The sequence below is a fragment of the Leptopilina heterotoma genome, unplaced genomic scaffold, assembly GCF_015476425.1.
Source record: "Leptopilina heterotoma isolate Lh14 unplaced genomic scaffold, ASM1547642v1 Lhet_10, whole genome shotgun sequence".
Taxonomy (NCBI): Eukaryota; Metazoa; Arthropoda; class Insecta; order Hymenoptera; family Figitidae; genus Leptopilina; species Leptopilina heterotoma.
The window spans coordinates 2,801,899-2,829,410 of NW_025110813.1; the positions used below are offsets into that span (position 1 = coordinate 2,801,899).

Genomic DNA, 27,512 nt, shown 5'->3' on the forward strand with positions numbered 1-27,512 from the left:
GAGAGAATAAAGAGGGAGCTATGAAATTCTTCAAGTTGGAGAGAGAAAAATTGAAGTGTACAAAGCGAAACGTCTGCCCTCTACTGTCAAACTTTTTTAGGTTATGTGACTCAGTATTTTGTTATATACACGTTGAATAAATATATGTAGAAAATTATCGATTTTCCCAGAATTGTTAGCTATTAACTTTTAATCAGACAATTCGAAATGAGAAATATTCTATTAATTAGAAAAAATTTTTTTAAAAATACTCATAAATTATTCCTACAAATTTTGAATCTTCCTCATCTCCCGCCATATTTCTACGTTTCTGAAAATGTCATCTGTCAAAATGTGTCAAATTACAAAGATTACAAACAACTTTGTCTTTAGTGATTAATTATAAATATCGTGCAAGAATAATTTATTTATCTAGTAAATAATGTTGACGAAAGTGCAACGGAATAAGAAATAATATGTAAATATAAATATAATTCTTTTTCTCCAAAAGTAAACATGTGCCAAACGTGATAAAAGTTAACCTCTCTCAGGGAAAACCGTGACTTTTATTCATAATTTTCGATTTTTTAATTATTTCTCTATAGTTTAGAAAAAAGAAAGAAACAAGAAGAATACTAAGAGATTAAATATAGAGAAAAAATGATTTACAGTGAATTTTAAAACATTTTTTGTTATTTTAGTTGCAAATATAAATATAGGTTAAGTTTGAAATCTTCTAATATATATTTATCAATATGAAAGAGGTTTTGAATTCTCAATCTTCCTCGGGTTTTAATAATCATTTTGCGAATAATAATGGTGACACGAGTAATGCAAGTTCAAATAGTGTTGTGAATGGAGAAAATACAAGAAGATATGCGGTATTAAGTACAGAATGGGTTTCGGCAATTGGCGAAGAATTGGGAATGCATCCACTGCCAGATCCTCTTCTACGGAGACTTGCAGAAGATGCTTCTTATCGTTTACGAGATGTTTTGCACGTAAGTACAAAAAGTATTTTTTATTTTAAGATTTCTAACTAATCGAATTATTGTTATAATTGTATCATAAATTTTTCTCCGTTTTGCAAAAAAGAAATCTATTTATTTATAAATTACAGAAATGTGTAACTAGACTTAGGCACAGTAAACGAAGACGTTTAACATCGAATGATGTGAATGCTGTGTTTACAAATTTATGTGATATTGATCCAATATTTGGAGCTCCCGAGCAAATGCCGGAATATCACACTGAAGCTGCGGTATTTGTTCCTCATGAGCACATTATAGAATTACCGCAACAAGTTAATAATCCACAGAGAATTGAACAAATACTTCCTCCTTTACTACAGGGTATAAATTAGAATTCAAGAAAAATATTCATTTTATATATATTCATATATTAAATATTAAATATTTTTTTTATTAAAATTTTGTTTCATTTTATACAGAAACGGAGATTGCTGACGCTCGCCTTCGGGAAGCTCGTGATAATTATGCAAAACGAGCAATAAAAACGATTTTTAATGGATCTCAGAAGACGTTTCAGGTAAATGTTTGTTTTGAATTTGTTTTCTCTTGTTAATTAAATTTTGATACTAAGTGGAAATATTTTTTACAGGTCCTCTTGAATGATTGTGCAACTAATGCTAATTTAGGTGGTTATGGCGTTGTGGATAAATTAATGTCTATTGCAAGAGCCATGGTGATTGCAAACAGTACTCATTACACTCGTATTTCGATGCGTACTTGTCAGCTTATTATTGCAGTCGCCAGCAACAGTGAAGCTGTTTATCCCTATCACCTAGTTTCTGTAATTTGAATTTTTCGAATAATTTAATTCAATTTAATTTTAAATTTATTTCTATTACTTATTTTACTATTGTTACTTATTTACTTTCTTTAGAAAAACAATTTCCTATTGTTTCTTAAAAATATTTCTCTATTTTAGGTGGATAAATTAACAGAATTGTTGATTGAACTTCCCGATGGTTATATACACACAAATATGGAAGTTTTATTCAAAGAATGCGCTTTCAAATTAATGCTTCGTTGGCCTTCCGCAGCTGATAGGTTAGTCTTCTGATAGTCTTAAAATTTCTTCTTATTTTATTATTTAAATTTCTTTTTCTTGTTTTATTGTTTAAATTTCTTTTTCTTGTTTTATTATTTAAATTTATTTTTCTTGTTTTATTGTTTAAATTTCTTTTTCTTGTTTTATTGTTTAAAATTTCTTTGGAGAATATTTTTTTAAATTTGATTTTAAAAAAATGATCAATTTTTTAGATTCATTCCAGTTTTGGAAGGAATGCTTCGTCAGGAGGTGAAAGATAGTTTTGAATCAAGGAGAAAAAAATTAATGGCTATGGAATTGATCGCAGGCGTTCAACCTCTATTGTTCTTCCAACAAGAAAATAATTCACCGCTTTCTCTAGAAAATGTTCTGTCATTCGCGACACCTGCTTCTGTTTTGTGGCTTCGCTTAGCCGTAAGTAGATACGCAAAGAAAAACTTCAAGTTTTGATAATTTGAAATTTTTTTTCATATTTAAATTATTAAATTTATTTAAATAATTTTTCTGGGTTAGCACAGGTCAGGAAAATTAGAGAAAAGTCAGAGAAAAAAAAATTGGTTAAGGAAAAAGATGGGGAATTTAATTAAAAATACTGGAAAAGAATTAAATTTTTAGGAATTTAATTTTAAATGAAATTTAAGTAAATTAATTATTTATTTAAAGATTCAATTCTTCTTGAATTTCTTTTGGTTTGCTTTATAAACTTTTAAATCACCACGAATTTAAATATGAAATCTTAAATTTTTGTTTTCTTCGGACAATAATAATTGCATTTTACAGAATATAAAATCGAATTTATTTAAAATAATTTAATTCTTGAATTCTTCTTTGTCTACCATAAAATTATTATTACTAACTTATTAAAAGAATAATTTTACTGAAAAATTTCAAAAATAATTGAATTTTATAAGAGTTGCTTTTACAACTTTTATAAATAATTGAAATTCAAAAGGTTCCAAATTAAAATTTTTAAAGATTTGAATTTTAAATCATTTTTATTGAAAATTTATTTTAATTTTTAATATTTATAAATTATTAACGAACAATTTTACTTATAAATTCCAAAAATAATTGTATTTTACTAGAGTTTCTTAAAAAAATTTTATGAATAATTGAATTGCAAAAGGTTTTAAATTGAAATTTTAGATTTGAATTTTGAATAATTTTAATTTAAAATTCCGAAGAATTATTCTTTTTGAAAAATTGGATTCCCAAAGAAATTTCTCAAAAATTATTAAAAATAATTGATTCAAAGAAGAATTTAAAAATTTCAAATTTAATTGGATTTACTAGAGTTTTTTTTTTTAATTTTTATGAATTAATGAATTTCAAAAGGTTTCAAATTGAAATTTTAAAAGATTTGAATTTTAAATAATTTTTATTCAGAATTTATTTTAATTTTTAATATTTATAAATTAATTAACGGACAATTTTACTTAAAAAGTCCAATATTATATGTAATTGTATTTTACTAGAGTTTCTTTAAAAATTTTTATGAATAATTGAATTACAAAAGGTTTTAAATTGAAATTTTAGATTTGAAAAAAAAAAATTTGGATATATTTCCAACAGAATTTGGGATTTATTTTTTAACTTATCTTTTAAAATTCATTTTATCAGGAAAGTTTTCCAATTCTTTAGAAAAGATTCCAATTTTTTTTGGATATGTTTTTTTCCAAAAATTGAGGAAATATTTCCAGCAGAATAAGAAGAAAAATTACTTTTCTAATAATTTTGAAAGTTTTCCTTTTTTTTTGAAGGAAATTGTGCCAAAATTTTTTACAGTTTGTATCTAACAAATTTTAGAGTGAATCTGAATATTCTTTAGAGTCAAAGTTCTGAGTGAAAATGAGGGGAAGCCAGGGAAAAACAAATTTTTGTAGCAACCCTGTTTATTTAAATGCATATTTAAAAAATAATTTTTGTAAATTTATTTGACAGATTGCAGTTAGCGCTTTCGTGAAAACAGGTAATCAGCCTTTTAATTATTCTGTGATTTATGATCATTATGGCGACTCTATATTGTCGTATATGGTGACGAGAAACGAGAATCAAGGGGAGCGTAAGGAACCAGTTAATCTCCCAATGATTGTGAGAAGTAAAATTAATACTGTTAATGTCAGGCCGATTCGATTTAATAAAATCTGCCCGGACAGACATTCCGTATTTCCCGATTCAATGCTGCAAGGCAGACATGAAATTAGGTAAAATTCAATTTTTCTTTTCTTCTTTTTTCTTAACTATAAATTATTAATTACTTTCACTTTCTTCTCTGGATAACTATAATTTTAATGACTATTTTAATAACTAAAGAATTTTACAGATTTTTTAATAAGAAAATCCTTTTTTTAGATTTGCATTCGCTGGCGGACGTCCTGTACCACCAGATAATCTGAAACGAGCAAGTTTACGCGCTGATTATGAATTTTTAAGAAGTGAAGTGCCTGCCACAGTCGCTCTTGTTGCGTCTAGAAGACTGCTTATATTTAAAAACAAAAGGAAAAATTTCTCAGATGCTTACAACTTAGGAAATATTCATCTTTAAATAATATTCAAAAATCTGACAATAGGTTCCTAACAAAAAGTTAACAATCATTAAGGTACATAGTTTTTTTTTCTCTTCAATTTAATTTTCCGACTGAAACTGTATATTGTAAGTGGATAAATATTTAACGAGTGTAAAATATCCAAATATTTCTTTATTATATTAATTACTTGATTATACAAACACCAACTATAACTGAACTATCCAAAAATACAAAACTCAACTATAATTTTAAAATTAACTAAATTTTTCCAATAAACTATAAATTAAAACTAAATCGTATTTTTAGACACTTATTGGAAATCAAAGACAGTCCTCGAGGCCATTTGGCAATTCTGATTTTGGCAAACAATGAGAATTCGACAGGCATGTAAGTCGAGTGTGGAATCGAATAGGTACCTATTGCAAAAAATAGAACATTTTTTTAATTGATTTAGAAAAAAATAATTCTAAACTGTCGTATAAAGATAAAATTGTATAAAAATAATAACGATAAAAATTTTGTTCTTCTCTTACTTCAGCAAGTCGTTGACGACTGATAATTCGGTTATTGTAAAAAAATACGTTACGTTCAAATGAAATAGTACTATGACACTGTCCATATTGATTGGATTTAATATGCAAAGAATTTGTGAAATCTATTAATTCAAGCCTCGAGCTATCATTTAATTTTTGTGTATCTGTTGAAATAATTTATGTATAATATAGAAAATATTTCCCCGCATAATATAAAAATGTTTATTTTTATCTGAAATTAATTTTTTCGTTTTTTTTATTTGCCTTACTTTTTGATTTTTCTACAATCGTGCAATTTTTATTGTTCGACAATAATTTGTGGAGAATTGATTTTTTTCTTTTCTCGACAATTGAAGTTGATTCTCTGACATTTAGACTCGCAACTTTTTTTAATTCTTAAAAAATATATTCTTTTATTAAATATTTATGGATTTAAAAATTAAAAATTAAAAATTTGTCTTTAGATTTATTATTTGAATTTATTTTTCTTTAGAGAATTAAAAGAGCTTTTTGGGTACTTACGATAATTTTTCCAAAAAATTTGTATCTTGAGTGCACAATGATTGAGATATTTATTTCTCTGATTTTCTAATTTGAAGAAAAATGATTCGTTGAGGAAAATTAAACGTTTTCCGAAAAAAATCATTGACGATTCATTTTCCATGTTTGATGATTCTTTAAGAATTTCCTCACATCGTTGAATATGAAAAGTGGAGTCAATTATTGGGGAGGAAATATTTTTCCAATCACAGTCCCTTTTCGAATAACGTTTAATAAATTCTTCATAAAGGAGACGAATTGAAAATTTACATCTAGCAAGTGGTAAAGCGTCTAAAATTCCCGTATAAATTAATTGTCTTTTTAATTCTATTTTGTCCCAAGAATTTTCGATAAATCTGAGAAAAATGAGAATATGTAATAAATTGATTAATTAAATTAATTATTTTGAAAAAACAAGTTTCGGAAAATTAAGGTGACTAATTAATTAAATAATTATTTCATTAATTAGTAGTTAATTAATTAATTATTTAATTAATTAGTAGTTAATTAATAAAAAAATAGTAATTCTGAAAACCTTGGCATTACACATTTAACGTAATTAGTGTCACACTTTTTGAGTTCTTTCAAAAGAGCATCTAAACTGCGTTTGACTTTTGCCAGAGTTGTTCCTTTTCTTGTATAAATTTTACTGTCCTTATTCTGAAAATTATTTTCATTCATGGCTGATAAGAATTTCAAAAGACTGTTTGACGACTCAGAAAAAATATTTGCCAGTTCATTTGGAACCTGAAATATTAAATTATTCGATCATTATTAGAAATATGTTTCAATCTTATTGTTACTCTTGAATATAAATATTAATTTTCTCTTTTAATAAAAACCTTGTCACTGTTTTTTGAGAGCAAATCTTGCAAAGAATATTCGACTGGTTGCGAATAGTGATTAATGATAAATGTCTCATTATTTTTGGACAGTTTAAAAAAAATATTGTCGACTTTTCGAAATTGATTTTTTAGATGAAAATTTTTATTTTGTACTGAATGTTGACTGGCCTGTAAAATAATTTTCTTAGGAATTAATTTAATTCCATTCATAATTAAATATTACTCATAAAAAAATTCCACTAAATCTCTGACACTCAAATTAAATTTTTTACTATATTTGCAATTTTTTTTCTTTTAAAAAATATTAAAAAAACGTACATCATTCAAGACTGTAAATAAATTAACTTCAATGGCATTTAATCGATCTCGATAGACGTCTATAATTCTTGGAGTTGGTAAATCACTTAAACCTTCCTCCAATAATTCCTGATGTCCTGATTCTAAATAATCTCGCATAAAATATAATTGTAGCCGTTCATTCGCATAATTTATTGAAAGTTCCTCGAGACCGTTTATGGCGAATGATTCGAATCCAAAAATGTCTAATATTCCTAATCAAGAATTATTACAAGACGAATAAAAATTGAATTGAATCGATTTTATTGTAATTTAATTTAATTTAATTTAATTTAGTTTAATTTAATTTAATTTAGTTTAATTAATTATATTTAATTAATTAATTGTATTCAATTTATTCCAATTTAATTAAATTCACTTCGATATTATTCGAAAAAGAATTTATTTAATTAAACTTTTTTTTCTTTTGTTTTAGAATTAAATAAAATTGAAATAAATTACCCAACCAATTGTGATACTCATCTCCGGAGGATAAAATTTGATTTATACGATCTATTAACCAGTGAAATAAATTATCGTACAAGTGACGAATAATGCTGAATAATCGATTTCGGCAAATTTCAATTAAGCCGAGATTTCGTCGATACGTCGAATGTCTTCGCCATTGACTTTGAGTGCTTATCAAAGTTGTTGTTAATAATTCGTTTAATTCATTTTCTGACACTGCAGACAGTGCACTCGCTTTTTCGAGAGCTTTTCTAGAAACTGATGAAAAATAATTTTGAAATTAGGAAATTTTATATTTTTTTTTTGTTTTTGTAGTAAGAAAAAAAATTCTAATTTCTTTATTTTGAGTATTAAAAATCATGATTGGGAAATATTTCACTTAAAATTGTTTAGAATTTCGAAATATATGCGTGACATTAATTTAGAACCTTTATTTTCAATATCAATTGCTGTCGAACCGTCGCCAGTCTCGATAAATTTTACATTTCCCAAATGTATCAGCAAAGCGATAATATTGAGAATTTCTTCTCTCTCTTTTTCGGAAAAACCAAAATCTCTCATGGCTGTTAGAGTTTTTTGCAAACTTTGATCCAATTTTTCATTTTGGACGTAGGGATTTTGTCCCAGTAAATTATACGTTTCTTCCTTCGATAAACCGAAATTCTGGAGTTCAGAGTCTGAGGATCCGAAGAGAAGCTGTAAATTTTGGAAAAATGAGAATTTTTTGCATTTTATTTGAATTTATTTTTATTTAATTCGTTTCATTTGAATTTATTTTTATTTAATTTTGTTTAATTCGTTTTATTTGAATTTATTTTTATTTAATTTATTTGGATTTATTTTTGTTTAATTCAGTTTATTTGAACTTAGTTTTATTCAATTTATTTTGTTTTGAATTATTTTTACTTTATTTTCAATTTTATCAATTTTTATTTTATTTTTTAAAAAGATTTTTTTATTAATTTTTTTTTTTTCAATTGTCACCTGATAAAAAATGATAAAATTATTATTTCCTCTCGTGACACGCGTTCGCTCGAGGAGAAACGATTGAATCGAAGCACCGGAAATAATTCCCTTCTCATATTCAAAACGTATTAATTGCCCGTGTCTTGAACTTTGAGAATTTTTCTCCGTACTCGCTGTACTGAATGCAGTAATTAAAGGACAAGACTTGACAATTTTTTCCACAAATTTTTCTCCTTTTTTTCCATTCAATAAACAAGTCGATGAACTTTTATTAATTGCTGCGAGAAAGTTTATTGCCTGATTTGCATTGAAAGTTTTTCCAGTGCCACTGTCACCGCTTATCAGAATTACCTGCGTTTCAATCGTTAATTATTTCTTTTTTTTATAGCTTTGAGGAAAAATTGTCAATCTTTTAATTAGGCAATTAATTTTTTTTTTTTTTTTTTTTGTTTAATATTCGAAAAATATTACCTGAGAAGGTCGACCGAGATTGTTTAGAAGTTTAAAATGCGCATTTGCAACAACTGCAAATATATGAGGTTTAATGTTCTTTTGGAAAAATTGTGATGAATCGAGGAAATTATTATCGAAGAAATTATTTTTCGAGGAATATTGTAATTCGGGAGAATAATTTTCTTGGGGATTTAGTGATAAGAGAATTTGACCGACCCAAGTGTAAGTTTTTCCTGTTTTTAGACGATTTATTAAATACTGAATGACTGAAAAAATGGAAAAATGATAATAAATAGGAAAATTGAAGTTATTGAAAGAAATTCAGAGAAATGAACACTTACTGTAATCTTCATTGTCAGGAATTGCATTAAGATTATTTATCGAATCGAATTCAATAGAATTCATCTTTTGATAATAAAATTATCAAAGAAATAATTAATAGTTAAATAATTTCATACGGAAATTATAAATTGATTTATCTATCGTTTGCTAATTATTATTAGTTTATTCGTTAATTAATTAAAGGGAACATTTTTCTAGCATCTGGTTTGACAGATTGACAACAAATAATTTAGCTGCGAATTTTGAAAATTCATTTGTTTTCTTTTCTTGCGAAAATAAAAAAAGACTAATTTTTCCCTAAAAAAATAAGTTTTAGTTTTGTTATTTCTTTAAATTGATAGCAAATTTAATTAATAACAACTTTATGTATACACAAGTTTTCTTTATTGAAATATAAATTGCAATAACTCTGTAAACAGTCTTTAGATATATGAAATGCATGTGTGACGCGCAACAATGCAAAAAGGCAAGCGCAGAATTATTTCAACAATTCAAATCATCATCATCATCATCAGGATTTCCAATTATTATTATTGAGGATATTTTTCGTTCATATTGTCAAGGAAATTTTTGCAATTTAAAATTGTTTTCTCCAAACGCTCCCTCGTGGCAGATGTTTGACGTTGCTCCAATTTCTTCTTTGACGATTCGATTGTTGCTCGATAGCCGGGAATGTTGCGGAAAATCTTCACGTGCTTGTCACCAGCAACGAGTAAATATTCGCCTGCTGCGTCGAATGCAAGACACGTTATTGGTCCTGAAAATAAAGGAAAATTAATTTCAAAGAATATTGCAACATTTAACTCGACAAATTCTAACAATATTCTAATAATTGGAATTTTTTACGTCTTGAAGTCGAATATTTTTAGTTGTTTTCGAGTAAATATTTTTATGAAAAAAAAGGAAACAAAAAATTCTAAATGTTTTTAGAAATAAAGATAAATTACCATTGAAAATGTCGTCGATAGTTGTGTCAAAAGCACCAGTGATTGTGCAATAAAACGATAATGATGATCCATGGGCAATAGCTAAAACTTCTCCATTCGGTGATAGGGCCAAATTTGCAGTCGATGTTGATTCCCAAGATCCATTGACGAGAATTCGTGGATCTTCACCTTTCTCGAATTCGACTAAAAATTGAAAAATTTAAATTAAATTTTCTGACAAATTTCTCCATTTAGAATTTTAGATTTAAAAAGGAATTTTCACTTTTAAATTTTTTAACAAAAATTTTATTATTCTATATTTAAAATTATTTTCCAGAAGTTTTTTTTATTTTTTTTTTTATTTCTCAAAACTAATTATAAATTTGCATTATTTTGACCAATTTTTTAAAATCTTTTCTGCAATTATTTGTGTAATAATTATAAATTTCTTTCTTTGTATTTCAATTTAGAAAATTTCTTTCTGGAAAAAATATTCTACAAAATTAGATTGATTTTCTTACTGTTAGTGTCATAAAATCTGTAAGTTCCATCCTTCGACACAGTAGCCATGCAGCTCGTATCAGCGCTAAATCCAAAATCATAAACTCCCGACGAATGTCCAGCAAGATTAAAAGCTTTCGCGACCTGTTTAAATTCTCCCGATTTGGTGAATCCAACTTCCCAAACTTTAACATCGGGCGTGAAACCTGAAATCACAAAAAATAATATTTCATATTTTAGAAAATTTAATTTATTCCCAATTATCCAGTGGTTTTAATTTTTTAATTTCTAATTTAATTTTCAGATTTTAATTTTCTGGGATTTTTAAATTCTGCTTTTATTTTTCAATAAAAAATACCCGATGAAGTAAGAAATGAATTTGGAAAATTAGTTTCCAAAAATTATAATTCTAATTATCCAGTGATTTAAATTTAATTTAATTTTCACATTTTAATTTCTGGAGTTTTTAGATTAAAAAATATTTTATCTGATGAAGTAACGATTGAAAGTGGAAATTTGGTCTTTTATATTCTCAAAACATTTTAATTCTATTATCCAGTGATTTTAATATTTTAATTTCTAATTCTGTGGAGTTTTTAAATTTTGCTTAAATTTCCAAATCGAAGATAGTTTACCTGATGCAGCAACGAATCGTCCGCAGGGAGAAACTCTAGCCTTATGAGTTGTTCCAAGATAAGTGTCGACATTTGCCAGAATTTGTCCCTTCAAATCCCAAATTACTAAGTCATTTGCTGTGCTGCAAGTCACGATGTAACGTCCGGTACACGCAATGTCCATGCCCACCACGTCCTCCACATGATGCTGAAAATTTTTCAAAAATTAAGAAATTGCAAAATCTAATTTTTTCCTAAAGAAAATAATGAGAACAGGGCTCGAACCAGTGAAAGTATTTAAAAATACGGACTTTACGGACCAAAAATTAAAAATTATGGACCAATTACTAACAAAAATATAACCAGTCCGAGTCAAATCAGAGAAAATTTTACTTAAAACTATAAATTAAATTTTTCATAAATATAAAACATGAAGATATCGATAACTCCGATAAAATCATTATCAATTCAATTATTTTCAAGAATTTTTAACTAAATTTCTTCTTTAAATCGATTATTTTTAATAATTTTCGAAAAAGTTCTTTGACAATTTTCAAATCCATTTGTTTACAATGTTCAATTTTACGAAATTTCAATTATTCGTAAATTCTTTAATTAAATAATTTCAATAAAATTACAATTACAAAAATTAAGGTCCTTGAAAAAAATACCGAAATTAAATAATTTCAAAATAAAAACTTAAAATAATATAAAAAAAATTCTATTAAACTTTTACAAAAAAAAATTAATTTCAAAATTCAATTAATTATGAAATTTCGCAATAGATATTATTGCTTTTAATATTCAATTATTATCTAAAATTTTAACTGAAATTCATTTTTAAATAAATTTTTTATTAGAAAATTCTACTAGAATTCAATTATTTAAATACAGAAGTAAATTATTTATTGAACAATATTTAATTTTTGCGAAGAATATTATTACTCTTGAAAATAATTGAATTTCTGCAATAATTTGTAACTTTTCAAAAATTAAATTTTTTTTCATGTTTTTAACTAAAATTCTTCTACAAATGCATTATTTTTAATAATTTTTGAAAAAGTTCTTTGAGTATTTTCAAATTTATTTCTTTACAATTTAATTTTACAAAATTTCAATTATTCGTAAATTCTTCAATTAAGTATATATAAGAAAATTAAAACTTCAAATAATTTTTAAAAAAAATCAGCTATTAAACTTTCTCAAAAAAATTAATTCCGCAGAATTGTTAGTTAAAAATATGAAAAATACAGATTTTCAAAGATTTTTAATTTGAAATCTTTTCAAAATTCAATTATTTCTAAAAATTTATGCTGTAATGCTATTAATATTCAATTATTATCTAAACTTTATATAAAATTCAGTTTTAAATTAATTTTTATTAGAAAATTCAACTATTTAAATACAAAAATAAATAATTTTTTATTGAATGTTAAGCTAAAAATTCAATTCTCATAAGGAATTTTTTCAATAAATTTTTAAATAATTGAATTCCTTTGACGAATTTTAATAAAAATTTTAAAAATAATTACATTTTTTGAGAAAGTCGATTAAAATTGTATTAAAAATAATTGAAATTCTGCAATGAGTTTCATTATTTATGAAAATAATTGAATTCATTAACAAATTTTTGTTATTTACGAAAATAATTGAATCCCTGTAAAAATTTTATTATTTATGAAAATAATTGAATGATTGCGGAAAAAATTTATAAAAAATTTGTAAATAATTGAAAATTCCTGTGAAATTTTTATTATTTTATGAAAATAAATTATAGCTTTGCGTAAAATTTTATTAAATTTTTTTAAAATAATTGAATTCTTTTGGACAATTTTATTAAAATAGTAAATATTGAAAAACATTAATTGTGAACATTTTTGAAAATAATTGAAATTTTGACAAGAATAATATTAAAATTTTTGAAAATAATTGAATTTTGGAGAATTTAATTATTTCTAAAGATAATTGAAATTTTGTCGAGAATATTTAAAAAATTTTGAAAATAATTGAATTTCGGAGAAGAATTTAATTATTTCTAAAGGTAATTGAAATTTCGTCGAGAATATTTAAAAATTTTTGAAAATAATTGAATTTCGGAGATGAATTTAATTATTTCTAAAGATAATTGAAATTTTGACAAGAATTTTTAAAACTTTTGGAAAATGATTGAATTTTGGAGAAGAATTCGATTAGTTTTGAAAGTAATTGAATTTCTGTAATCATTTGTAATTTCTTTAAAATTTTCCTAATTATATCGTACAATTTACGAATTTTTCGTCTTTTCTCAATAAAATTACGGACTTTACGGACATTTTTTTTAAACTGACTTTTACGGGCTTCAAGCAAATTTACGGACCTAGTTCGAGCTCTGTAAGAATAGAAAATTATGAAAAGCAATAATTAAATATTTTCATCTACCTTCGGGAATTCGAAGGATTTGGTCGCAGAAGCCAAAGTACCATCCGATTTCTTCGAAATTTTATACACTTCAATTGCATTGCCCAGCGCTTTGTGAATTAAGAAAGCTTTGCCATCAGGTGACCAACGAACCAAGGTAGCATGATCATATTCAATATTCACCCTCAATGATCTCTTATCCTTAGCTGATAGATCTTTCGTACACCATAGCAAAACCGTTCGATCTGAAAGAAAAATTAATTCTTTTTATTCTCTTCTTTAATTTTCAAATAAACTGAAAATATTTTTTGTCTCCTTTACCATTTAATTGAAAAAATAACTTTTCAGTATTTCCCAACTTTGTTTTCTATTTTTCAAGGAAGAGAAGAGGAAAAATAGGCAATAAACTCAAATAAAAATTTAGTATCAACTAAACAAAAGTTCAATTTATTAGTGTAAGATCCACTGGTATACAAATTTCTATAAATATATATACCTTAAAATGAAGAACAAATCAATTTGTAATTACAATACAGAATTTTTCAAATCAATAAATTGCCAAGGACGCTTGTTTTTTTGTTTTTTTTTGTTTTGTTATTATTATTGTCACCTAGCTCTATTTGGCGGTGGCATTAAATCAGCGTCATCTTGAAATTGATATTTTTGAATGAAGTCTAATAATTTCTCTTTAGTTACTGGATGAATAATCGATTGACACACTGCCATTGCAGTCTTATATGAATTTGGAAACGATTTATCCGTTCTCTCGCGCATAAAAATCCATTCATTATTCTCAAATTTACACTCAATTATTTTATTGTTCAATTCTTTCATTTGCTTATTAACTTTCATTCGTGCAAATTCAACACTATGTCCACCGACATAAAGTAGTCCAATTGTTCTTGGCAGAATGCCCAATCCTTCCTCCTTGGTGACTTTCAATTTAAAATCAACTGAATTCAATGAAAGTGGTTTCCATTTTAGCACTTCGGGACATGGTCCTGTTATGTAGGGCTCCTTGGCTGGTTGAAATATAAGACCATCGGGTTCATGAGACAATTGTTTTGCAAATTTTTCCCCAAGAATGTTCGCTGTCCAATTTAATTCATAGAAATTTTTACGACGCACTGAAAATGGCTCGCGATCCTTGTTCATTCGTCCCTCTTTGAAGGCGCGTATACGACCGGCAATTATGTCTCTCTCAATGATATTGTAGCGTACAGGATCGAATGGCTCTTTGCTCACGTCCTTACCGTCGTACATTATCACATCGTAGGCTAAATAACGCGGGTATTTTCTGCCGTCCGATTTGTCGACATCTATCACCATCTCCTGGAAAAGAAAATTTGTGAAAAAAAATTTACTTCGGTATTTAAAGTAGTTAAATTGAAATTTCATAAATTAATTTCAATTTGCATTAATTTTTTATAAAATTTATTTCTTTAAAGATTTGAATGTTTAAATGAACAGGCCTCTGATCGACTTCATGGCGCAAAAAAAATAGCTTTAATCGATTAAAAATAAAAAAAATCGTTTATTTAATTCAGTGTTGTCACAAAAATTTCATTTTGTATTTCCCTGATTTTCCTTTTCCACTGATTTCTAAATTTAATTATTCAAAACTTAAATAATTTTGTTAAATAAATATTTAAATACTTCTCATTTGTTTTTCCACGGGAAATAAAATTTAAAAAATTTCAATTTAAAACCTTCTGAAATTTATTAATTTCCAAAAATTTGCTACTATAACCAGGGTGTCTACTATTTTCGTTCAACAAAATTCTCGGCTTTGTCCTAATTTTTCCCGGTTTTTTTCCTCATCAAATTTTAATTTATTTGATTTCTAACATAAATAAATCTACTAATGACTTTCAAAATTTTTATTAGAGTTTTTATGAATAATTAAATTCTTTTGAGAAGTTTCATTAAATTTTTTGAACATATTTTTTAAATAATTTTAATTAAAAATTTGGAAAATAATTGAATTAAACAAAGAATTTTTTCAATTTTTTAAAATAGTTTTTAAAATGTTTTAATACTAATTGAATTTCTGCAAAGAATTTTACTATTTATAAAAGTAATTGAATCCTTGCAAAGAATGTTATTATGAAAATAATTGAATTGTGGAGAACAATTTAATTATTTATAAAGATAATTAAAATTTTGAGGAAAATTTAAAAAAATTTTAAACATAATTGAATTTCTGCGAAGGATTATATTACTTTTGAAAATAATTGAATTCTGTTTTAAAATTTTATGGAAATTTATGAAAGTAATTGAATTCTTGTGAAGAATTTTTTTTTAAAATAATATTCAAAAGAATTTAGTAAATTTGAAGAATTCTGCTATTTATGGAAATAATTGAATACTTGAGAAGAATTTTTTTACAGTTTCTAGAAATAATTGAAATCTTTTGACGAATTTTAATAAAATTTTTAAGAATAATTACATTTTTCGGGGAATTCGATTAAAATTGTATTAAAAATAATTGAAATTCTCTTTATAAAATTCAATTATTTATTAATTATTAGGTAAATTAAAATACTTTAACTAAAAACAATCAAATTAATTATTTTTAACTTATTCAAATTTAGAGAACAGTATAAATATTTATAAAAATTGAAATAAAAAGCGATTTTTTATAAACAAATTAAAATAATAAAACTTTTTTTAATTTGATGAAAAAATTACCGGTTTGTCATGAAATTCCTGGCTTATTCCCAGTTTTCCCCGGATTTCCCGGTTAGTAGACAATTAAATAATTGAATTTTAGAAGGGTTACTAACCCTTCTAAAATTCAATTATTTTCTCCAATTTTTAATTATTTCCAATTATTTAAAATACATACAAAAAATTCAAATTTCTGTAACTGCAACTGGTTTTCGTTCAAGTATTTTATTATAGTTTTGGAAAATCAACTTTTGAAGAATTTTAATTGCAAATTATGAAAGTAATTGAAAAAAATTGAATTTTAGAAAGTTAGAAGGAAAATAATATTCTAAGAATTAATTTTTTAAAAAATATTTAAATATAATTGTCCAAAGCTAATTTTTATTTTTAAATTTACATTTGAAGATTTTCCATTAACATTTTTGAGAATTCAATTATTTTCAAACTTTGCAATTAAAATTCTTTAAAAATTGTACTTATATACTTGAAAAACAAAAATTATTTTCAAAAAATTAAATTAGAAAAGTTATTCAAAAATCGAAATGAGTTGCATTTTATTCCAAAAAAATTTGTATTTTGTTGCAATATTTGAAAGAAAAGTCGAAAAAGTCGCATTTTCTAAAAATAAATCGAAAAACATCGACAAAGTTAATGACTTTTTCTGAGGCCTGTAAGTAATTAGATTGAAATTTCATGAATTAATTTTATTCTTAGAATTTATTTTTATAAAGTTTTGAACGTTTAAATAAACGAAATATTTATTTTTCGAACAAATATTTTTAAAAGTTACTGTATTTGAAATGAAGAATATAATGTAAATTAAATATTTATTTAGTTGGAAATTAATATTTCAAAGTATAAAAACCATTTTTCTGGTAAAATTGAAACTGACAATAAAAAATACCATCTTTTATTTAAACGTTCGAAATTTTAAATTAAAAAAAATAGAACAAAAGAAATTATTGCTCGAATTAAAATCTAAATATTGTAACAAGAAATAAAAAATTTACCCCATCGAGTAAAGTATCACGAAGCATTCTCTTCGGGTCCCTCGGATGAGGGAAACGCAGTCCAGAAACCTCGAAAATACTAAAATTTCGATCAGCGAAATAAACTTGACCATCACCTTGAATTAACATCAAGTATCTGAACAGAAAACGAAAATTGATGATTAAATATTCATTTTTTTAGGAACATTTTTATATACATTTTTAATTAATTTATTGTATTATTTTAATAATTTATTTACTTTTTTATTTAATTAATTTATTGCTTTATGCAATTTAGTCGAAGTGATCAATGAATCGTTAATTTAAAATAACGAAATAAATGAAAAAATAAGTAAATTACATAATTATCCAAGAATCAGTGAACAATTCCCGAAAAAAAGTAAATTACTTGTCAGTTAATGACAATTAATTAACGGGTCTAAAAGATTTATTATAATTTTTTTAAAAATTTTTATTACCATTGGACTAGGAAATAAGAACATAATTATTTATTTGTGCAATGTTTCACCTACTTTCATGATTAAACTCTATGCATTCACAAAGTAACATGCCTTGACTTTCACTTTGAATAATTCGGAGAAAGAAAAAACTGCAGAACTATAAAAAAAAAAACGGAAAAAAAATCTCGAAGATTATCGAACTGGTAAACCAGCTTTCACTACGAAAAAAAGTATATTAAAAATGTTCTACAACTGTAACTGGTTTTGCTTTCAAATTTATTTTCGTTAATGAGACAACAAAAAGTCATTTACTTTTTTTTTTTTTGACTTGGATTGCACTTGACATTAATATTTAACTTTCTTTAGTGAATATTTAGAATCAAAAGAGATCAAAAAGATGAATCATTTGTAATTTTTAAGTTATTTTGAAGTTTTGAAATTTGAAATAGTAAATTGTGGTTTTTACCTGGTTCCGTCAGCTTTCCAAGACATTCGATAGGGCTTTCTGTTTAGCATTGAAATATTATCAACATCCATGGAGACTGGTTGACATCCTGGAAATCCAGAATCTGTCCAACCGCAAATATCCTGAATGTGCCTCTGTATTCCGCTGACAATTTGAAAATTCATTATTGGCGTGACACCGGGAACGCCGTCCATGAAAACGGGATTTTTATGAAAATGTTCCCTTTTTCTTTTTCTATCAGATGATGGTACACCACTATCCTCATAATTCGATTGACTTGCTTCGCCAATTTCGTCGTCATCATTATCAATATTATTCTCTAAACACCATGAGGGTTTTGGCGGTGCCGCTGGACAGTCTTCAATATCGTCATACTTTCTGTACAATTCTTGTATGTAATCATATTTATAAATACCTGGCGGTCTTGCCGTTGCAAATTCAGCTAAAGCAGCGTCAACACTCATTCCAAATTCTTCAACTAAATAACTTATTATTAGAAAACCAGTGCGATTAAATCCATGAGTACAATGAATACCAATCATTTCCAATGGATTTGTTTGAATGAATTTTCGGCAAATTTCCACAAATGCCTTTGTCGTTGGCTCATTGGGAGTTTCACCACGTCCCTTACAGGGAATTTTTAAATATCTACAACCAGTTTCTTCGACTTCTGTTCTATCATAAAATCTCTTTGTATTTGTTAAATCAATCCAAAGGCCCATTTTAATTTTTTGACTCTTCATCGAATCAAATAGCATTTTCACGGAAAATCGACATTCCTCCGGTACTTGACTATCAAATCCAGAACACAGCGGTGTTTTGAATGCACAAAATTTATTCTGTATTATAACAAGTGACTTTCGTGGGCAATGTAACCAACGATCGGGAACAGGACCATAACCAGTTTTTCTCGACATTTTTTTATTAAAAATAAAACTCAATCAATAGAATTAAATTTAATCAAAAAATTTCACTTAATGTCGTGGAAATTATCTATTATATTACAAATTGTCGAAGCAGAATGAACATAACCTCTTGTTTCACTGTGTTCACTGCTGTTACAATTGAAAAAATAGATGGAAGCCTTTCTTTTTATGGAAAAATTCTTGTTTACACCATTGAGTATTAGAACTTTTTTATTAGTAACTAATTAAACTTACGAATAATGCCAATAAAATCAAATAACTATGACATTATACATTGAACGTCAAAAACTTACAACTAGATAACTAGTTGATGTTAAGTTTATTCGTATTAACTCCCGATACACATTTGTATTTCTCTCTTTATTTTTTTCTTGAGAAAGAAAAAGATGGATGAACAAGCAGACGATGTGAAAAATTATCACGAATAGACTCTAGTTTGACAGGCGGCCATCTTTGTATTGATGCGCGCGCAACTTGACGCACACACGCAACTGACAGGCGTGCCAACTTTCGATATATCGAACTTGTTTCGATTTATTTTCAAATTCAAACGAAATGCGGTAAAAGAAGTTTTTCAATTTTCGGAAACAAAGCATTTTTTTTGTATAAAATAAATATGATAATATGTAAATAAACATAATGTAATTAAAAATATATACATTAATAAAATATGTTAAATAAATAAAATAAAAAAAAAATATTAAACAATAAAATAAATAATTAAAATAAATTACCAAATTAAAGTAAATAAAAAAAAATAAAAGTAAGAAATGTTTTTAATTCAAATTAGTTAATTAATTAAAAACATTAATTAATAGTCAAGTTATAAATGATTGCAGAAATTCTATCATTTTCAAAAGTAATAAAATTGTTTAAAAAATTTCAATTATTCTTAAAAGTAATAAAATTATTCTCCGAAATTCAATTATTTTAAAAAATTTTAATAAAATTCGTTGCAAGGATTCAATTATTTTCATAAATAGTAAAAATCACAGAATTTCAATTATTTTTAATAGAATTTTAAAAGAATTCTGGAAAAAAATGCAATTATTCTTAAAAATCTTGTTAACATTCTTCGAAAGAATTCGATAATTTAAGAAAAATTTGATATAATTTATTTATTAGAATTTAATAATTATTTTCAATACATTTTTAATTAAATGTTTCCAAAGAATTTAGTTATTTTAAAATTTTTTAATGAAATTCTTCCTAAGAATTAAATTATTTTCAAAAAATTTTTCGTAGAACTTTAATTACTGTCAAAGATTTTTCGAATTTCAATTATTTTTAAATTTCTACAGTAGGTATCAATAAAATTTATCAAAAAATTCAATAATTTAAAAATTTTTTAAATAAAATTCGTCGCAAAAATTCAATTATTTTCATAATTTATTAAATTTTTCGGGAAAATTCAATTATTTTTAAAAACTCTTATAAAAATGTTTGGTGAAATTAAATTATTTTCAAAAATTTTAATAAAATTCTAGTCAAAATACCAATTATTTTCAAAAATTTTCCTCAATTTAATGATTTTCAATATCTACAATTTTAGTAAATTTTTCCAAAAAATTCAATTATTTAAAAAATTTTCCTCAATTTAATGATTTTCAATATCTATTATTTTAGTAAATTTTTCTAAAGAATTCAATTCTTTAAAAAAAGATTTTTTTTGATAAAATTCTACGCAAAAATTTAATTATTTTTATTAATAATAACATTTTCACAGTAATTCAATTATTTATAAATTTCATCTCAATAATTCCATTATTTTCATAAATAATAATTTTTCTACAGAGATTCAATTATTTTGAAAAATGTAATTATTCTTAAAAATTTTATTAAAATTCGTCGAAAGAATTTAATTATTTAAAATTTTTTTCATAGAATGATTTATGAGAATTCAATTTTAAGAAACATTTAATAATTAAATAAATTTTTTATTTTGTATTTATATAATTGAATTCTCGTAAAATCTTCTAATAAAAATTGAGTTTAAAAATTAATTATTTCGGTTCAAATTTTTTATAATAATTGAATATTAAAATTATTATAGCTTGAATTTTTACAAATATTTGAATTTTGAAAAGATTTCAAATTGAAATCTCTTTGAAAATGTAAATTTTTCATTTAACTAACAATTCTGTAGAATTAATTTTTTTAAAAAAGTTTAATTGATTTTTTTAAAAATTATTTGAAGTTTTTATTTTCTAATATATATTATTTAATTGAAGAATTTCCAAATAATTGAAATTTCGTAAAAATTTAATTGTAAACAAATGTAAGTATTTAAAAATTCTCAAAGAACTTTTTTCCAAAAATTATTAAAAATAATTTATTTAAAGAAGAATTTTAGTTAAAAGTTCTAGAAAATATTGAATATTCTTTAGGCTCAGGAATAAAGTTTGAATTTTCGTCTGGACATAAGGGAAAAGTCAGGAAAAAAAAAGAAAATTAAATTTTTGTGGCAAACCTGATTTAATAAAAAAATTTTAAATAGTAAATAAAAATTATTCAATAATAAATAATTTGCAAAACGCTTAAAAAACTGCAATTTTAATTTATTTGACATTTATTTCATTTGGAATCTATTTTCACAAAGAATTTATTATTTACAAAAAGAATTAAAATAATAAATAAAAATCGCATTATTAATTTTTTCTATAGAGTCTATTTTAATGAAGAATTTATTATTTAGAAAAGAATTTAAATAGTAAAGTAAAATCGCAGTCGTAAAATAATTTTCATTTTTATAGAAAATCTTCTTTTTTAAAGAGTGTAGATTTATTTCATTTGCTTAATGCCAATGCGCGCAAACTTAAACATTACAAATATATTAAATTAAAAAAATATTAACGCAGAATTGAAAAAAGGTCAGGAGTAAAAGTAAATCTTCCCATTGTCAATCATTTGGCATTTTATGAGTTTTTCAGTTTTTTATGCACACGCATGTAGATTTAAGTGCATCTTTACATTTTCTAAAAGGACGACGTTTATAAGTGAAATCTTACGTAAGAGTCAAATCATTTGTAAATGTACAAACAGAAAATATATTGGAAAAAAATTATTAATAAAAAAAATTAAAAGTCCATTTGAATATATCATATAATAATATTGTAAAGTCATATAAACAAAATTATTACATATTTATCAAATATAAATGTCTGCGCGCAATTTAAAATTTTTTATGTAATTTTTAATTAATTTCATTTTTGTTTATTTTTTTGAATTAAAAAATAAAAATAGGTATTTGATAAAAAATGAAAATTACGTGATAAATGTAACAACATTTTTTCTTATTAACCCAGTTTTTCTTTTAAATAAAACACGCATATATTCCACACTTTGTCCCACTAAACTGAAATTGTTTTATCAATAAGGAAGCTTTTATAAGTTAAATATTTTCATGTATAAAAAAAACATTAAAGTTTTTTTTTGTTTGATTTTTTTATTAACACAGTTTTTATTTTATGGTTAAAAATAATTTTTCTGTGTGGTCAAAGTATATTGATAACAAAATAAAAAATGACATTTTATTTGTTATAAATATTATAAAATGATTGTTTTATAAATAATAAAAGACTTAAATAGATAATAAAAAACTAAAATAATGAAATATTATTGCAATGATAATAATAATAAAAATAATAAAAATATTAATAATAATAATAATAATAATAATAATAATAATAATAATAATAATAGTAAATTTCAAAAAATGAAATTGAATTAATTTCGGAGTAAGTATTTAAATATTTTAGAGGTAAGAGAAAGATTTGTTTGTTTAAAAAATTTTATTCTGAATAAATCTGGTTGTTAAACTGAGACAACAGTACCTTTGTCGAAAGTAAATCCTTTTAATTAATTAAATTTTATTGAAAAAAATCTTTTTCCCAGAGTATATCTCACACATAAAACATTCACTCGCAGAGAACAGTTTCCTATTGAAAATTGAAATCGCTTTTAATTAAATCACATTATAGAAAAAACTTATTCTGAGAATATGTCGCAGAGAGAAGATTCTTTGAAAATTAATTTTCTCAAAGTTCACTTTCAATTATTTATTTATTTAATTGAAATTTAGCTGTAATAGAAATAAATTTCCAATTTCAGCTCTAATTGAAAATAGATTTTTATTAATTCCAATCTCAATTTACTTCTTTTTGGAAAAAAATCATAATTTATTATAATAATGTTTATTTACTATAATAATAATTATAATAATCTACTATGTATAATCAAATAATAATTCTATAATTTATTTGTAATTACAATAATAATTTATTATAATAATTGAAATAATACTTTATTACAATTAAAATAATAGGTTATTGTAAATTATATTGTAAATTATATTGAAAATTATAAATTAGTTATAATAAATTATAATTATTATGATTTCTACATTTTCTCCTCAATATTGTTAAAGAAAAATGTTCAATCAATAGCAATTCAAAGAAAAATCCAGAGATGAAAAAATTAAAATTAATTAAGTAGGTTAAAATAAATATATAATTAAAAGCAATCGTTTATTTTCTTCATCATTTATTGAAATAAAATCCATTTTCGAGTAGCAATAGAAATAAATTTCCAATTTCAGCTCTGATTGAAATGAAATTTACTTAATTCAATATCAATTTCAAAGAAATTACATCGCTTCTTTTTGAAAAAAAAAATAATTCTAATTTATTATAATTGTAATTGACTAGGTTATAATAATAATTATAATAAATTCTAATAATTATAATTTCTTCAATTTCTCTTCAGGAAAAAAAGAAAAAAAAATTTCTCATCAAAGAGGAAAATCAGGGTTACCACAAGTCAGGGAAATCAGGGAATTCAGGGAAAAGTCAGGAAAAGTAGAATTGGTCAGGGAAGTGAGGGAAAAGTCAGGGATTTTTATTAAAATTACTGGAAAAAATTAAATGTTTACACGGAAAGAGAATCTTTATTCAATTTTGTAAAAGTATTTTACAAACTGTGGAAAAAGTGCGACAAACCGAAATTTTGATATAAAAAATACTAAATTTTAAAAAAAATTATGTGAAATTAATTTAAAAAATTAATTAAATTCTAATATAACTTTACTAAATTTTACATCAGTTTTTTTAAAGTTTAGTATTTTTTATATCAAAATTTCGCTTTGTCGCACTTTTTCCCCAATTTCTAAAATACTTTTACAAAATTTAATATATATTCTCTCTCCGTGTATAGAATTTATAAGAAAATTCTGAATTTATAAAAAAAACTTAATTTTCTTCTATTTCTAACAATAATTTTTTTTAGAAATTCAATTATTTTTAAAAATTTAAAAAAAAATTCTCGTAAAAATTTTAATTATCTTTATAAATTTCAAAATTCGTAGCCGAAATTCAATTATATTCATGAATTTTAATAAAATTCATTGCAAAATTCAATTATTTTCATGAATAATAGTATTCATGACAAGAATAATTCAATTATTTTCAAAAGTAGTGAAATCCAATTATTTTACAAAAATTTTAATAAAATTCATGGAAAAATTTCAATTACTTTAAAAAAATATTTCAAGATTGTCGTCAACATTTTAATTATCTTTATAATTTATAAATGAATAGAAAAATTTCTCTACAAAATTCAATTATTATTTTCAGGAATTTTAATAAAATTCATTGCAAAATTCAATTATTTTCATAAATAATAGTATTCACGACAAGAATAATTCAATTATTTTCAAAAGTAATAGAATATAATTATTTTCAAAAATTTTAATGAAATTTATGGAAAAATTTCTCTTAATTCAACAATTTTCAATGTTCTACTATTTTAATAAAATTTTCCAAAAGAATTCAATTATTAAACAAAAATTTTGCTAATATTCCAATTGTTAGAAACTTTTTTTTATAAAATTCTTCGCAATTATTCAATTATATTTTCATAATTATAATAAAACTCTTTGCAAAATTTCAATTATTTTTAATACAATTTTAATCGAATTCCTCGAAAAATGTAATTATTTTTAAAAATGTTATTAAAATTCGTCCAAAGAATTCAATTATTTAAAAATTTGAAACACTCAATTATTTAAAAATTATCTATATTTGTATTTAAATAATTGAATTCTCGTAGAATTTTCTAATAAAAATTGATTTAAAAATTAATTTGAATAAAATTTTTAGACAATAATTAAATTTTGTAAAAGTTTCAAACAAAAATCTTTGAATATCTGAATTTTTCATACTTTTAATTAAAAATTCTATGAAATTAATTTTTTCAATAAGATTAATCGAAATTTTTTAAAAATTATTTCAAGTTTTTATTTTCTATTGTATACTTAATTGAAGAATTTCCTAATAAATTCGAAATTTCACGTAAAATTGAATGGTAAACAAATAAATTTGAAAATTATCAAAAAAAACTTTATCAAAAATTATTAAAAATAATTGATTTAAAGAAGAATTTTAGTAAAAAATTGTTGAAAGTAATAATTCAATATTGAAATGATGAAAATCTGTTTGAAGAAGTTACAGTAATAATATTTTAGATTATAATGTAAAAAAATATAAAAACCTTTAATTATTATAAAACATGAAGATATCGATTGCTTCGAGTCAAAGACTCGGAGTGATCGATATCTTCATGTTTTATTAGAATTTTTTTTATAAATAATTGAAAATTTTTTTGAGCATCTAATCATTTTTACAGTGCATCAAAATATTCTTTAGGGTCAGGGAAAAAGGCAAAAATTTTTTTTGGAAATCAGGGAAAAACAAAATTTAATTTTTGTGGCAACCCTGAAAATATAAAATGAAAGAAGAAGAAAAAATTAAAAATAATCAAGTTAGGAAGAAAATTTAAAAAATATTAAAAAGTTAAAAAATTAGAAAGTTCAAAAATAAAAATAAAATAAAATTCCAAAAAGAAATTGTCCATTTATTTTTTTTTTTTAAATGAGTATAAGTACAATGTATAGTTACAATGATAAATAACATGTCCATGAACTCATGTCCCATCTCAGAGAAATTATATACGGTGGTAACAATCACCTCACCTAAATGGTACACACATTAAATGTGAATACTTGAAGAGCAAAGAAAATCAGAATGAACATACATACATTGGGAATCTTTCTTATTTTATCGACTCGGGAATATTCCGACCTTGGATTCTCAACGTGTAGGTACCAATGTCTTCATGGTCAAGTGATCATCTCTTATATGTATTGAAAAAAAATTGAATATTTACAAAAAAAAAAAATTTGTTTTTTTTTTGTTGTTGAAAATTTAGTATACCACGGGTAATTTTTAAAACGCACATTATTTACTATCTTTTTAAGATAATTTCAGGTGTATTTAAAGAGCCAATAGATATTTAAATTTATTAATGATTTTCTCTACAGTTTCTTGTTCAGAAAACTAGGAAGTTGTAAATTCACTCGGAATTCTAATTATTGAAATTGATTGAAATTTAAAACTTTTAAAACTCAGTGAAGCTTTTCTTCTTTTTTTTTTCATTGAAGACAATTTTTTACAGTTTCTTTCTCGACTGTGAATTTCTTAATAATTATTTACCTTTGACAAAAAAGGTAACAAATTTTTTCTTTTTCGATTTCAAATTTATTTATTTTTTTTTTGATAATTATTTTTTTTGTAGACACACAAATTTTTTTTGGACTTTTTTTTTACAAAAACTAAATTTCTAGTCGAAAATGAAAAAAAATGTTGTATTTTTACAAAAAAGGAAAAAATTATTACCTAACAAAAAATAAATTTCTAGTCAAAAAAGGAAAAAATTGTTGTATTTTTACAAAAAAAAATTATTTCCTATAACAAAAAATAAATTTCTAGTCAAAAAAAGGAAAAAATTGTTATATTTTTATAAAAGTTAATAATAATTATTAATTATTTAGAAAAAATAGTTAATTTCGGTTTTTTAACAATTCTTTTTCGACTGGAAATTTTTTTTTTTTTATTTTTTCAAAATAAGAATTCTTTTTCTAGTCGAAAAAGAATAAAAAAGCGAAAATTTACTATTTTTTCTATAATTTTAAAATCTCTTATCAATTCGTTAAATTTTTTTTTTAATTTACAAAAAATATTTTTTTATCAACTTTATTTTGTTTTTTTTTTTGCGAAATTTATTTTCTGAGTACCTATGAAAGAGGCAGAGAAGGAGTGAGAGAGACAGAGTTTGGTACGTATTTGTCAATCGATTGTTCTCGGGTTAATTTCATTTTTAAAATATATAACTTAATTTTCTCCAGGCGGAGCCTTCGATTAACATGTCCTACATTTTTTTTGCTCCATTGATTGTGAGCCTTGAAATATGTCGTGTGGCCTTTCCGTTTCATTATTTTTCGACGATTATTCTTTTACAGATTATATGCTATATACATATATGTATTGTATATCTTACATATATCTGTATATACATTGTATATTTATTTTTACCTTGAATAATATAACAATGCAAAGATGTAAAAAAAAGAAGTAATTATCAGGTGATAAACAATGCGTGGCACGT

At 23.7% G+C, this 27,512-nt stretch overlaps 4 protein-coding genes across 5 annotated transcripts; 1 reads left to right on the top strand and 3 right to left on the bottom strand.

Moving 5' to 3' along the window:
• Nucleotides 1-297: 297 nt before the first annotated feature.
• LOC122498411 lies at nt 298-5,026 on the top strand. 2 transcript variants are annotated; one of them, XR_006301226.1, is made up of 9 exons: nt 298-980; nt 1,100-1,331; nt 1,430-1,527; nt 1,600-1,791; nt 1,930-2,051; nt 2,265-2,466; nt 3,994-4,256; nt 4,405-4,652; nt 4,887-5,026. XR_006301226.1 is itself a non-coding variant. In XM_043606126.1 (8 exons), the coding sequence occupies exons 1-8, from the start codon at nt 735-737 to the stop codon at nt 4,595-4,597; spliced, it is 1,548 nt and encodes a 515-aa protein (XP_043462061.1). In that variant the 5' UTR covers nt 333-734; the 3' UTR covers nt 4,598-4,711. The 2 variants fall into 2 exon arrangements, 1 of the variants encoding a protein (XP_043462061.1); XM_043606126.1 differs by lacking the exon at nt 4,887-5,026 and having other exon boundaries at nt 333-980; nt 4,405-4,711.
• On the bottom strand, nt 4,732-9,126 carry LOC122498046 (unconventional myosin-XIX-like). Its single transcript, XM_043605566.1, has 12 exons — nt 9,063-9,126; nt 8,740-8,987; nt 8,287-8,619; nt 7,731-7,998; nt 7,297-7,560; nt 6,817-7,049; nt 6,496-6,666; nt 6,189-6,400; nt 5,636-6,009; nt 5,383-5,508; nt 5,114-5,277; nt 4,732-4,996 (listed from the first exon to the last, which is right to left on the bottom strand). The coding sequence occupies exons 1-12, from the start codon at nt 9,124-9,126 to the stop codon at nt 4,901-4,903; spliced, it is 2,553 nt and encodes an 850-aa protein (XP_043461501.1). The 3' UTR covers nt 4,732-4,900.
• Nucleotides 9,127-9,677: 551 nt separating this feature from the next.
• LOC122498440 lies at nt 9,678-13,661 on the bottom strand. The gene is made up of 5 exons (XM_043606165.1): nt 13,523-13,661; nt 11,126-11,312; nt 10,511-10,696; nt 10,011-10,193; nt 9,678-9,820 (listed from the first exon to the last, which is right to left on the bottom strand). The coding sequence occupies exons 2-4, from the start codon at nt 11,195-11,197 to the stop codon at nt 10,092-10,094; spliced, it is 360 nt and encodes a 119-aa protein (XP_043462100.1). The 5' UTR covers nt 11,198-11,312; nt 13,523-13,661; the 3' UTR covers nt 9,678-9,820; nt 10,011-10,091.
• Nucleotides 13,662-13,920: 259 nt separating this feature from the next.
• On the bottom strand, nt 13,921-19,340 carry LOC122498372 (mRNA-capping enzyme). Its single transcript, XM_043606069.1, has 3 exons — nt 18,088-19,340; nt 17,182-17,317; nt 13,921-14,833 (listed from the first exon to the last, which is right to left on the bottom strand). Exons 1-3 carry the CDS (start codon nt 19,002-19,004, stop codon nt 14,108-14,110), a joined length of 1,779 nt encoding a protein of 592 aa, XP_043462004.1. The 5' UTR covers nt 19,005-19,340; the 3' UTR covers nt 13,921-14,107.
• Nucleotides 19,341-27,512: the final 8,172 nt, after the last annotated feature.